This window comes from Rhinichthys klamathensis, unplaced genomic scaffold (genome assembly GCF_029890125.1).
Source record: "Rhinichthys klamathensis goyatoka isolate OS25496 unplaced genomic scaffold, OSU_Roscu_1.1 h1tg000121l_1, whole genome shotgun sequence".
Classification (NCBI taxonomy): domain Eukaryota; kingdom Metazoa; phylum Chordata; class Actinopteri; order Cypriniformes; family Leuciscidae; genus Rhinichthys; species Rhinichthys klamathensis.
In genome coordinates this window covers 3,276,636-3,290,812 of record NW_026606658.1, presented here as the reverse complement: position 1 = coordinate 3,290,812, position 14,177 = coordinate 3,276,636, and the positions used below count along the sequence as shown (strand labels likewise).

Genomic DNA, 14,177 nt, shown 5'->3' with positions numbered 1-14,177 from the left:
CAAATGTTTTTGAAAAAGATCTTTTAAGCTCAAGGCTCTATTTATTTGATCAGAAATACAATAAAAATTGTACTGACCTCCTACTTTTGAATGGTAGTGTAATCTTATAATCTTAACAGCTTATAGTAATATAAACAAAACTGACAGTCTTTTTTGCAATTGGAAATCTGCTCATCTTTCAGTATGCAGTAGTGTTCCTATCTTTCTCTCTAATATAAATCTGTCTTGGTTCCTTCTGCCTTTCATTGTTTGAAGAGGACAATGAGTTTGCTTCCTATTTAAGTGGACTCCATATTGGTGAGCTCTTTTTGATTATTCTTTGTGTCTGTCCTCTGTCCCATAGCACTCCTCTCTCTCCTGTCTGATTCATATTAATGATAAAAGAGTGTGTATATCCTGTTCTGTGTCATTCTCTTGTAACAGTTTCTTGTGCTGTTAGCTCTCAATCTTCTCCCTCCCTCTCCTTCTCTGTGTGCGTCTGCTCTGTCGGACAATAATCTTTTTTGACATGTGGCTGCACGCTGTTGCATGTCCTATAGTATCATTGTCAAGCTTCCTTCTGGCTTAGTTTGCATATCTCTTCTTTTATAAGTGGTCGACTCAATCAGTCTGCTGACTTCCCCTTTTGGTGTAGTCTGCTTTTTTTAGTCTACTTTTTTCTGTCATGACCATGTGAAGATGTCAAGTTTGAAATTGTTATTGTCAGTAGCGATTCCTGTGTGTTGTTGAGTCTTATCCACAATGCAAGATGGAGAATTTAAACCTACTGAACTATCTGATATCAGTGAAATCCAAGTAATCAGTTTCCTCCCAGTCTTGTTGTAAAAAAAGAGCAAAATGTGCTTTCGTTTCTCATATAGGCACCCTGAGCAGCTGTACTTTCTGATTTTCCTGTGTGTTGGCAGTGTTTTTAGTTTAAATAGCTCTTTGTAAATGTTCAACATATTGCATTTAAAGGGACTGGTTTATTTCCAGGCTTTGTGGTGGAGGTCCGGCGGGCTCTTGATGTGGTGTTTGTTGGACATTGGGCTGTTTGAAGGCCAGCTCTCAGTCAGGCCTTAGTCTGGTTTCCATCTCTAGCGTCAGTGTGTGGAAAATGAGTGTGCCGTCGCATTCTCATTATCTGTTACCGCACAGACTCATGTATTCTGTTGTACAGTATGCCCATCAGGGACAGCTCTATACAGTGGCCGCAAAACGTACAGTATTTCCGTGGGTCCTTAAGTATTAAATATCTTGAGCAGTACAAAAATCACTTATTTGTCTTTTGCAACGGTCTTCGGTTTCAGTTCACAGCAATTTCCCCTCCCTGCTTAATGTTCTGTAATCACTCCATTTTACATCCACTTGAGGTATTCCATTTCCTGTTCCCTAATTTGTCCAAAGCCGTTATTTAATTCTTCCATTTCAGTGAGTCTGTTAGATTAGATATGATATGATAAATTAGATTATTATGAAGGTAAATATTGTTATTTATTTGTACATTTTGATATAAAGATATTTATCAAAAGTTTTTAGTGTTTTTTTAATGTTAATCTTCAGCCAAGCTGTATTTATTTGATCTAAATACTGTAAGAACAGTATTAATGAAATAATATTGCAATTTAAAAGAACTGTAATATATTTTAAAATGTAAATTATTCCTGTCATGGCAAAGAAAGCATCATTACTTCAGTCTTCAGTGTCACATGATCCTTCAGAAATCATTCTAATATGCTGATTTGGTGCTCAAGAAACATTTCTTATTGTTATCAATGTTGGAAACTGTTGTACAGATTTATTTTACAACAACAACAAGATTCTTTGATGAATAAAAAGTTAAAAAGAACAGCATTTATTTAAAATGGAAGTCTTGAGTAACATTATTAGTGTTATTAAAATTTTTCTTTAGTCACTTTTGATCAATTTAATGCAGCCTCACTTAATAAAATTAATTTATTTAACAAAAACTTCCTGACCCCAACCTTTTGAATGGTATATTGTGTATAGTAATTGTATATTATATGTATCTTAATTAGATTCTTCTTTTGTTATATTTTTATAATGTTGTCTTATTGGGGCCACTGTACCCGGTTTCCCCTCCTGTTTCTCTGAGTTTCTTGTTTGCTGCTTGTCTTACAAACTTTTTTTTGTCTCAATCGCTCAGATTGATTCAACCTTTCCTTCCTTCTCCATTGTCTTTGTTTGTTCTCTCTCTCTCTCTCTCTCTCTCTCTCTCTCTCTCTCTCTCTCTCTCTCTCTCTCTCTCTCTCTCTCTCTCTCTCTCTCTCTCTCTCTCTCTCTCTCTCTCTCTCTCTCTCTCTCTGTCTAATGACTAGTAGACATTAGTCTGTTTGTGTAAACCCTAAGCCGCTGGCCACTCATTTGAACTCTTGATTTCACAGGCGATCCTGTGGGTAGAAAGTTTATAAATAAAGCCGTGCAGTCCCGTCTGCCAAGCTCAATCAAGCTCCGTCATTCAATAGGGATAACCTTTTCAGCGCTGTGCCTCTCGCTTTTTTCTTTTTTTTTATCTGCCGTCCTGTTTTCTTCCACGCTTTCATTACCGGCCTTCTGACCTCAGCCTCTCCTCTTCCTCCCAACAGCCTAAGAACCTCAAGGGCTGGTCCCTGTACAGCTCCTTCCAGCTTCCGTGCCCTGCCATGCATTACATATTCCATGTAACAGGAGATTTTTTTTTTTACTTCTTTAAAAAAATGTAAAACTTACAAGTCCCATCATTGTACTCTGTCTTGCCTGCGGTCTAATTCGCTGTTATGATTTGAACCTGGTGTGGTAGTAATGTAAGACTGTATAACACGGATGCTTTGCTAGTTCTGCTCCACCCTGTGTCAGTGGGATGAAGGGGTGTCAGGCGTGCAAGGAGTATTAGTCTTAATCCCAAGTGTGCCATCCATTCATATGTCAGCAGTAAGGTTTTCAGCTGAACCAGTGCACGTGTGTTTGTGCATATGTGTGTGAGAGAAAAAAAATGTCTATTGCTTTGAACATGGTAAACAGAACAAACTTTTAAAAGCTACAATAGTAGCTGGGTTTCCATCTATAAACTATCATTCAAAAGCCTAGGATCAGTTAATTTTATTTATTTATTTTAATAAAATGTATACTTTTATTCAGCATGGTTGCATTCACATTTTTTTTTGCATTGACTTTTACATTCTTACAAAAAATTATTTCAAATAATTGCTATTCTTTTGAAATTTCTATTCATCAAATAATCCTGACAAAAAAAATCGCATTTTTCACAAAAATATGAAGCAGCACAAACGGTTTTCAACATTAATAATAATAAAAATAATTTAAATCCACATATTACAATGAATAAGGAAAGTTAGAAGAGTAAAACTGGGCATCTTGCACTAAAAGACTGAGGATCACACTCTACCAGACTTTCAGGTCCCTCCGAACACACTTACTCAGAAAAGATATGCTCTAAAATCGGCTCAAAATACTAACATGTTTGATATCCTCCACTATGCAATTTTCTGTGAAGTCTGTTAACTCTAGACTGCCCAAAATCTGCAGACTGACTCTGACTTTCAGCAACTATCACCAGCATCCAAACTGTAAATGGGGTTAAAAATTGATGCAAAGAAATCAATTGTGTAGTGTATTCCAGCCTTAAGAAGACAATTGGAAGACAACATATTTATTACCAAATACATTTCTAGATGCACATTGAGAAAAGTCATGTGACTTGAATAATTCATTCAGATAATTAGCTGCAATTTCCTCCCAGAGCTATCAGACATGCTATCATTCTCAGACATAAGTTGATTGTTAACAAAAATTAACTTTGACAGAACATCTAAATAAAGAGTCACAGTGGTTACAATTTTGTGATAGTATTGAATTGAAACATATTGGGTGGAAACATTGCTCTATTTTCAAAAAGTGTTTTCTATATTCCTGTTTTGCAAAATGAATGGGATGTGATATGATGTGAATACAGGTTTGCCGTGATCAGCTAATCCTAATGACCTCTGCACTATGAGGGGGACCACAATTTAGGATAAGTAAAAACAGGGAGGAAAGGCGACGGGAGTCAGACGAAAGAACAAAAAAATGAAAACATTTGGGGGGAGAAGCTAAAGCTGGGAAAGCCATCAGCCCCCGGAATCCAATTAAGGCAGGAGTTATGGAAAAATGGAGACGTGTTTTAGACTGAAATAAAAAAAAGCTCCATTTCCAAAATGAGTTTATCTCATCTGTCCACAGGTTCACTCCTGGAGGAGGAGCACCGGGGCCAGAAGCCTCAAGGCCTGTAGCTGTGCACAGCTTTCGATTACCACGCTTTTCCCCACACTGACCCCGGCTCAGGTGGATACACTTTACTATAATCGGCTGAAGTCACTGGGATCTTAATTTGGAGGGGTCGTTTGGCACTGTCTCTAATTTTGTGTGTATGGTAGACTAGATTTGAATTAGCCATGGACATTGAGAGCAAATGTGCGTCTCTTCGACTGATTTGTAGCCAGTACATAAAGTAGATGATTATAGTCTCAATGTCCTTTACTCAGTGTTTGGCTATCCATCTGTGGGGGTCAGGAATGGCCAGACTTTGCAGTGGTTCAGTGAATAGGTTTTGTGTGTCTGTTGGTGATGTTTGCATGTGGGTGTTTTGTATCTCTGATGGAAGGAACAGGTGATTGATGAGACTAACAGGAGGGCTGTGTCCTCCAACTAGCCTCTTGGATTTGTAGTTCAGATACTTACTAAACCTGCTAGTGATGACTACACCGGCTTGACCTGGCAGCCCACTCAGTTTGTCTGTGAGATAGACTGTTCAGCCACGTTGAGAGCTGAGCTCCAGGGCCTTAACGGCTGATGTCTAAGCCCACTTGGGCTCACTCCGGTCGGTCAGAGAGTTCAAATTTGACCGCGATGGATCACTGGGAACCTAACCCTACCTTTTTTTTATATATATATATTTTTTTGTGTGTATATATAAACTCCACCTCAACCTATTGAATGTGTACTTTGATTTGTAACATCAAAGCACAAAAAGCAACCGTCAATTGATCATATTTATCAGGCTTCATAATATTTAAACTTTCACTTGTATTAATGCATTTACCAGATACCTTTTATCCAAAGTGACTTGCATTGCATTTAATGTATATATTTGTACAGTTTATGATTGCATATAAATGGCATATTTGTATAATTGTATACAAATATATAATATATATTTTGATATGTAATTATGGCTCTAAGAAATTCTAACAATCCTTTCTCTAAACTCCTTGATACAAGTCTGTTCTCCTCCGGCCAACAGGAACGAAGAGTCGGTATTCAGCGCAAGCCTGTAACACTTGGGCAGAACACGACTTTCCACTTATGCAGCACAATGGAATCCACTCCTACAGTGTGTTTCCCCTAGACGGCTATTCTTAACGAGTTCAACATGATTCAAAGCTGTGCCCAATACATATTTCAAATAGCCCTACTAAATACTTGTTTTTCTTTAATCGTTGCCTGTGAGAGTTATCCATCTTCTCCCCTGGATCCAGGCAGTTCGTGTTCGTGCTTATCTGTGGGAATGTTGAAAGATAACTGTGGTTGGTAAAGCGTTTGTTGGAGACTGGTTTCCCTTACAAGAGATGGAATATAGTTAGTGTGCACATGAGATGAGATCAGACGATTCTGGTACGTGCGATTTGTACCGGAAACTCAAATGTTTAATGCTGGGGGTCCCTCAGACACCACCCCAGGGGCCTGTACACTACTGCTAAACCCTTCCACAGATGACCGTAAAAGAGGGTGGGAGTGAGTGAATGGATCATTCACATGCTCAACATGGAGCTCTCCGTTAACCTTGTTTGGGGTGGAAGGTGTAGGCCGATGTATTGCTCAAGAGAAAACTTTATTTGAGTTCATTTCCTCTTTTCTCGAAACCTTGAAACTCTGTTCAATCCTATCCATATCGTTCATTCTCTGAATCTGTAAGAAGTGCCATACTTGTGAAAATTTACTGCATGATTAAATATGACTCACAAGCACAGGACAAGGATTATCCAATCCCAAATAATGGATAAAAGAATTAGTCGCAGATTGTAAACCAAAAAATGATGGAAAAATAGGAGAGCTCTATGAAATCATTTTCAGTTTGAGTGATCACTCTACTGAGTATTATGATTCCCCTCGTTGACCTTTTTTGGTTACCTTATCTTTTTGATAAATGTGAATGTGCATCATTCCGTATCCATACAGGGAGTTAATGTGTTTGAAGGTTATTACCCCTTGTAGGCCTTAACGTTTTTGAATCCCTCAGGGCTTTCACCTCACAGATATACTAAATTTCTTCCACGACTGTAAGATATTATTGCTGTGGAAAATGGCATTCGGGAGCCACAGCAGCTTTCAGGCGATTGTGTGTGCGGCGGCAGTGCGTGTCTTTCTGTGTTTACACTGAATTTGGGCCTTTTCATTGTTTTTCCTTCCATGTCTCAGTGGAAGAACAGGTTTGATTTGTGAACTGCTAGTTGGTGATGGTAGGTTGCGTAGCTCTGAGGTCCAATTAACTCGTCACGCAACAGTGCACGCCATTAGGAGGTGCAGGTTTGGGCCTCTGCAGCGAGCACGTGTCGGTCTTCTAGCCTGTACTGTCATATTCAGAGGGGAAATGGGAGGAATTTTATGACTGTCCTTGGCTAGTTGGCTTTCTCTTTTTATATTCATCTTCATCCCCAAACGTGAAGGCACTTGCCTGAGCATTTCTAATATACTCAAGCTGCCTTCTGTCACCGCACATGTCTCGCAAAGCGAGGTGCATCCTTTGGAACAAGACAGAACTAAGGTTTCCTGACAGGATGCAGGACCAAAATGTAGAAACATTTCTGCTAAGACTAGAATGGATTAATTTCCATGCTTTTTTTCTAATTCAACCTCAATCAGTTTCGGGGACTCGAGTTCAAGAGTGGGATATAGTTGCTTGCTATCTGAGCCTTGATTTATTTATCCTTATTGAGATGGAAGGCAATATTTCGGCTATTTGGATGGAGCCGTCTATCCTGCTTTAAGTGGTTTTGAAGGGTCCCGATTACGAAGCCTCTTCATACAGAGAACTGCAATTTTCATTGACTAGCCACAGCCGAGCAGCCGTAATGAAAGCTGTGCACCTGCTCTGTGCTCGGGAAAATGGAGCTTCCCATTGCCAGAGTCAATCAACTGTTGAATCTGAAAAATACTAAAATTGAACAGAACAAGCCACTTAGTGTTTCAGTTTACTAAAGGTCACTGTCACATCCTTTCGAAGGGATTGTTGCTTTCAAATTGGCAAAGTTAGTACTTTTTTTCTCCATTAAATGTTGTTGATATTTGTCAGATAATTATACCTTTATGCCTACCTTTTTATAATAATGTAGTTCTTGATGTTTTTGCTGTAGTCAGAGCTGAGTTTTAGTGTGATGGCTAGACGTCAAGTGGCACGAGCAGCAGAAGACCACAGGTTAGCCTGAGTGGAAGAATGCTCTGTCCTAAACGCTTGTAACCAAATCCCCACTGTGGAACCACACAAACACTTGTGTTGTGGTACAGCAAGCGTTTGACTTACGGTGTGTTTCATTTGTATCCCAGCGTAGGTCCCCACAAGCCCTTATTAGGTGACTGTGTGGAAAAGAACAAGCTGTAAAGAATGCAGGATCTCTCCACGGCCGCACATCTGTGCTCCGCGGTCTCTCGGTACTGTGGAAAGTATTAAAGGGGGACTGGATCAAGTTTTTTTTCTTCGTTCCCCTTCTCAGTCCATAACTTTCTTACTGCCGTAATCTTACTTGGGCATCTTGCATCATATCCCTGCGTTCATTAATCACATCTTGAAAAAAAAAATGCTGTGGAGGCGGGAGGGGAAAATGCCTTGTGCAGCGATGGGGTATTAGGTGTCTCTGGTTTGGGGCTGTGCTAGACTAACTAGCATCTGTCATGAATATAAAACCATGCTGCTTAAATGAGGGGTACGTTTTGAGTTTTGATATAGTCTGGGGTCATTAAAGACAGACTGGTGCTGTCCAGAGTAATCAGACAGGAAGTTTTGTGGTGACGTTCCTAACAACCTTTTAGGGCATGAAAAACCACACTTAGCTATGACCGTGTCCTGAAATAGCCCACCTCCTGCCATGTCCCCTTGAAAAACGTAGCCTCAGATATTTCAGTCTGGTCGTTTTGTTACCTGGATGTGGATGAAAGAACCACAAGTCGGTTCATATGATGATGGCGCACAGGAAAATCTGTTATGATCGGGCCCAGACGGAATCTGTGGATGTTTTTCGGATTTTCCGCGCTTATTTTTCAGGGAAAATCTGCGGAATGAGCTTAGATATGGTAAAATGTGGTAAATGGAACAAAGAGTACTGAACACTTAACGGTGGATTAAAGTGTGACCAATATGCCAAAATATTTAATGAATAAACACGTAAAGAGTGGGGGATATGTAGAACATTGCCAATAATTATTTTAAAAATATATACATAATAATGATATGAAGAAAAGAAAAAAACACCCTTTAAAAGGTGTTTATATTATATATAAAATTAATACTTTCATTCAGCAAGGACATATTTGATCAAGTCACTGACAATTACGATATTAAAAAACTTCTATTTAAAATAAATGCTGTTCTTTTGAACTTTTTATTTATTTATCACGGTTTCATCCAATATATTAACCAAAACAACTGAAACACTGAAGACTGGAGTAATGATGCTGAAAATTCAGCTTTTCCTTCACATAAATAAATTACAATTTAACTTAATATACAAATTACATTTGTATATTAAAATAGAAAAGTTTTTTCACAATATTATTATTTTTACTGTATTTTTGATAAAAATAAATGCAGCCTAGGTAAACCTAAGTCTCATCTTTCAAAAATATTTTAAAAACCTTACCACCCCCAAACTTTTTACCAATAGTGTAAATAAAAGCATAATAGTAGCTTTTATGTTATATATTGTATAACAGAATACAATATATATGTATAATTACATTATATATATATATATATATATAACACTCACCTAAAGGATTATTAAGAACACCATACTAATACTGTGTTTGACCCTAGCCTGGGAAAACCCAGACAACTTCCGGCAAATTTAGATTTGCTCTGAAAGTTAGTCTAAGAGCTCATTCAAGCCCATTTCCAATCCGTCGAAATCGAGGCACCAATCAGAAACGTTGGGGCGGGCTTTACACGATGACGACAGCGCTGGGATTTTGAAGCAGATTTTGTAGCCTACATTACAAAGATGGATGATCGTCGAACATCACTCGTTCGAATCAGCCATCGCGTCTGTTTTAAGCGATTTGAACGTTTCCTTTTTGTTAAAAACCGAGCAAAGAACAACACTCGGAGATGTTTATCCACCGCTCTGCATACGTCATCTCCTTCATCGCTCTGATTGGTTTTAGGTCTATCCGCGACGTCCGTTGGTGACGCCCCTCTGGAAATGATTTGTCTATGACGCTTTGCCAGACCATAATTCAGTTACAACTGAGAATGGTCTGGTTTTAACCAGGCTAGTTTGACCCCCTTTCGCCTTCAGAACTGCCGTAATTCTACGTGGCATTGATTCAACAAGGTGCTGAAAGCATTCTTTAGAAATGTTGGCCCATATTGATAGGATAGCATCTTGCAGTTGATGGAGATTTGTGGGATGCACATCCAGGGCACGAAGCTCCCGTTCCACCACATCCCAAAGATGCTCTATTGGGTTGAGATCTGGTGACTGTGGGGGCCATTTTAGTACAGTGAACTCATTGTCATGTTCAAGAAACCAATTTGAAATGATTCGAGCTTTGTGACATGGTGCATTATCCTGCTGGAAGTAGCCATCAGAGGATGGGTACATGGTGGCCATAAAGGGATGGACATGGTCAGAAACAATGCTCAGGTAGGCCGTGGCATTTAAACAATGCCCAATTTGCACTAAGGGGCCTAAAGTGTGCCAAGAAAACATCCCCCACACCATTACACCACCACCACCAGCCTGCACAGTGGTAACAAGGCATGATGGATCCATGTTCTCATTCTGTTTACGCCAAATTCTGACTCTACCATCTGAGTGTCTCAACAGAAATCGAGGCTCATCAGACCAGGCAACATTTTTCCAGTCTTCAACTGTCCAATTTTGGTGAGCTCTTGCAAATTGTAGCCTCTTTTTCCTATTTGTAGTGGAGATGAGTGGTACCCGGTGGGGTCTTCTGCTATTGTAGCCCATCCGCCTCAAGGTTGTGCGTGTTGTGGCTTCACAAATGCTTTGCTGCACACCTCGGTTGTAACGAGTGGTTATTTCAGTCAAAGTTGCTCTTCTATCAGCTTGAATCAGTCGGCCCATTCTCCTCTGACCTCTAGCATCAACAAGGCATTTTCGCCCACAGGACTGCCGCATACTGGATGTTTTTCCCTTTTCACACCATTCTTTGTAAACCCTAGAAATGGTTGTGCGTGAAAATCCCAGTAACTGAGCAGATTGTGAAATACTCAGACCGGCCCGTCTGGCACCAACAACCATGCCAGTTTGGAGTTCAGGAGATTGTCTTGACCAGGACCACACCCCTAAATGCATTGAAGCAACTGCCATGTGATTGGTTGATTTAGATAATTGCATTAATGGGAAATTGAACAGGTGTTCCTAATAATCCTTTAGGTGAGTGTGTATGTATATAATGTTTTTTAGGCTAGTATGATGTGTCACAATTCTGAGGGGTGCAGAACTTTGAGCGTAAGTGTTTAAGATCCAGTAAGACTTCTATGACTCCATCATATCCTCATTCTCAAATGCACATAAGAATGTCAGACAAGCTTGTTGTTCTTTTGTCTTATTTGTTTCTCCCTCACTTCTTCCTCTCCAGCGGGTCTGCGAAGGAGTTTTCGTCTCAGCAGAAGAGATAAGAAGACAAATAAGTCCATGTATGAATGTAAGAAAAGTGAGCAGTATGACACAGCTGATGTGCCGACTTACGAAGAGGTGACAACCTACCGCAGAAAACACGGAGACAGACACAGACTTGTCGTGTTAGTTGGTAAGTATGACAAATTTGGTGTCTTTTTTGCCTTTATTTAAAAGTTTTGAGAAATGACAAAATGGAATTTCAAAAAAATTGTCTCTGCTGTGTTTAGTTTGGTTAGCTCAAGCATGCGCGCTTGGTATGTATATATATATATATATATATATATATATATATATATATAATTTTTTTTTTTTTTTTTTTTTTTTTTTTTTTACTGTTGAGACCACTGCACAAATCAAATCACTGTTTTGAGGCTCCACACAAACAGTGCTTTACCCACAACAGCACTTGACTGAAACCCATAATTCCTTTTCTGCTGTGAGACTTGAACTCAAACCCAGCCCTCTGAAGACCCCTGGAGCTGATGGGACCAGCTGAGGATTAATTCATCTATGTGGCACTTCATTCGCAGTGCTGGTGTTCTAACGGAACATTTTATTCCTCCTTAATATTATTCACCAAAGAATTGTTAACACTTGTTTTCAAGGGAACAGCGAGAGCGAAACTCCAGTGAGACGTCAACTTTACAAAGTGAAAAAAAACTTGAAATATTACATTTTCGAATGTCAGATTTGGTGTTTGTTTGCCAGTTATTCTGGACAGAGGATATAGAGGCCAGAACAATGAATTAAGTGTTTCATAAAAGTGTGAATAAAAAGTAATTTAGATTTGTATGACAGATAGTTTGAGGGTTTCAGGTTCCCTTTTTCTTCTTTCTTTTTTTTAATAATGTTGAAATGCTGAATTACCCTCTTCTCATCGACCTCCTCCACTATGAATTAAGTTCATAATTTATTTTTCCCAGTGTAAGGGGTTTGTTGTTGTGAAAATTTCCTCATATACTGACAAGTAATGTTGACCAGGTGTATAAAATATTTCACGTACAAATCTGTGAGGTAGCACAGGGTCATGGTTCATCGCAATAGACCAGCCCGTGTGTTTGTGAACGCAACATGGCATATGGATTCTATCACAGTTTTGTTGGTGCATGTAATTAATGGAGTGTGTTTTCACATGCCTGTATGAGCGAATATATAAGGTGGTCTGTTTAATTAATCAAGCTTTTTGTACTGTCCGGATTCCCCTTTGGTAATTTGCACCTCATGCAGTCTAACGCAAATATTTTCACGAGTTTTGTCTCGTAAGGTGGAGGGCAGCATCATGGATGTATCAGACGTGACAAAACCAAGGATGCAGAAAAAGGGTCTGCTGTGTTTTCTCTCTGAACTGTTATTCTGTCCCTTGAGGTCATGCTTTAACTTTTCCTGGCCTGCACTTCTACATTTTTTTCCCTCTGTCTTTATTTCATCATCTTTGCCAGTTATTTTATTGCATTTAATAATGCAGCCATCAATGATGCCATTTGAATGTCTTTTCCCTTATACATCTCTCTTTATACTCTATTCCTGTAGTTGTTGTAGTCATTTCTCTTTTCTTGCTATTGTCTTTGCAGCTTTGAATGAAAGTGATTCATTTGAAAGCACATTCAACTTTTACACTCTCATTAGGTGTTTATTCCTGGCTGCAGACAACAGGGTCAGGCAAATTCACCCTTGAATAAAATAGTCTTATTCCCCTTTGCTTTCTCTAACACGACTGACCCACGGTTTGTGGTTGGGTTTCAAACGTCTTTCCAGACGGATCAAGATCTTATCTATTTGGATACATATTAATCGACCAGCCAAAGTCAACACATTTAACAACTGTGCAGCTTCGCGAACCCGCTGTAGTGTTTTAACTGAAACCTGATTATTTAACATAGCAAATGATCTGTTTTTTTCTACATGTTTGAGTTAAGATTGAATAGATTTCAGTTGATATAGTGGTAGTTCAGACCCAGACAGAATAACGGTGGAACAGAAGAATGACCATTGAGGAAAACGGTGATCTAAAGGAGCTGTCGGATCAGATTCACTATTTCATTTTATGTCAAAATTTTTATGCTCTTTCCAAACATCTCTGTCTGGGCTTTTATAATTGAACATTACAATTTGGGCTGCAATGTGTTGTTTCTTCCTAGAACTATCAAGTATAATTTTTACACATCTGAGCAGTTGGCAGGGTCCTGCACAAGTAGCGTAGTGCCCAGTCTCTCCAAAGGCTTAAACTATTGCCAAAAAAGCTTTGTTTGTGAACTTATCACACACATAAATGTGTAGAAAGGTTATATATCGGACACACTTGGTGGAATATTTTGATGCTGATAATATGAGGACATGATGACTGTGTTTTAGGAGCGTTGAGAGAAGGTTGGATGACGGCCCCCCATGTTTAGCCAGTCTAGCAGCTCCTCAGGGTTAACTGCATCTGCTCCGCGCTTGGCCTGGAAGTTATTAAGCCTTTCATATTAGCCTTCTCCCCTAATGAGCGCCCTAATGACTACTGACACTTTTACAACCACTGCAACCTGCCCCCTGTGAGTGCACATATACACTTGGATTGAAAAACAATTACTCAAATGTGTTATTTTATTGGGGCTGTTGAAGAATAAAGGGCTAGTTTTTGTTTGGATCATTAAAGCGTATGACAATGAACAGAATAACCAGGAAAAAATACACAAAGGCAAGTCAGTTAACCTCTTTGACACACCAACATCTCAGTTGAATGCTGTTTAGACTGTGGTGAGCTGGATGGCTGCTTAGTGCTTGAACTCGGACTACAGGTTTCAATGTTGTTTGTGGCTTTTGGGACACAAGCAGCCATACATCAGAGATGGGGCGAGCCGCTGCAGAGATGAGTGATCGAGGGCTTTAAACTCATTAAGTGCACATGATGAGTGAATAGAATTTTGAAACGGTTTCTATGTGAGCCTAGGAGCAGGCAGTCAGGGCCTGGTGGGGTCTAGAGATTAACATCTCAGAAAATACTGTTTGAGTTTGTCGGTCCTTTTAAGAGAACGGAGCATTTGTGGATAAAATATGGCTAGTTTGAGGAAATATTACTGTGTATTTTTTTTTCCTTTCCCACCTACGATATATATATATATTGCACATAAACATGCACTTTTTACATATGGCTCAAACAGGAGCTCTGAATTACTCAGTGACCCTAAAACACTTGAAATAATTTTGTTTCCTCTCTGTAATAAATCAGCATCTTACTCTTCTCCTCTATCACAGTGGAATAAGGATAACATGTTATGCAAAGGCATAGGCTTCTAATAG

General features: G+C 39.2%; 1 protein-coding gene across 2 annotated transcripts in view; it reads left to right on the top strand.

Annotated features, from left to right (window-relative positions):
- Nucleotides 1–14,177, top strand: part of mpp7a (MAGUK p55 scaffold protein 7a) — a 98,314-nt gene that overhangs the window by 69,951 nt on the left and 14,186 nt on the right. Inside the window, exons 14-15 of one of the 2 annotated variants that reach the window (XM_056255556.1) lie at nt 256–297; nt 10,855–11,025. In XM_056255556.1, coding sequence (XP_056111531.1) covers nt 256–297; nt 10,855–11,025 — 213 coding nt within the window. The remainder of the gene's footprint in view (nt 1–255; nt 298–10,854; nt 11,026–14,177) is intronic. The other variant, XM_056255555.1, reaches the window with a different exon arrangement.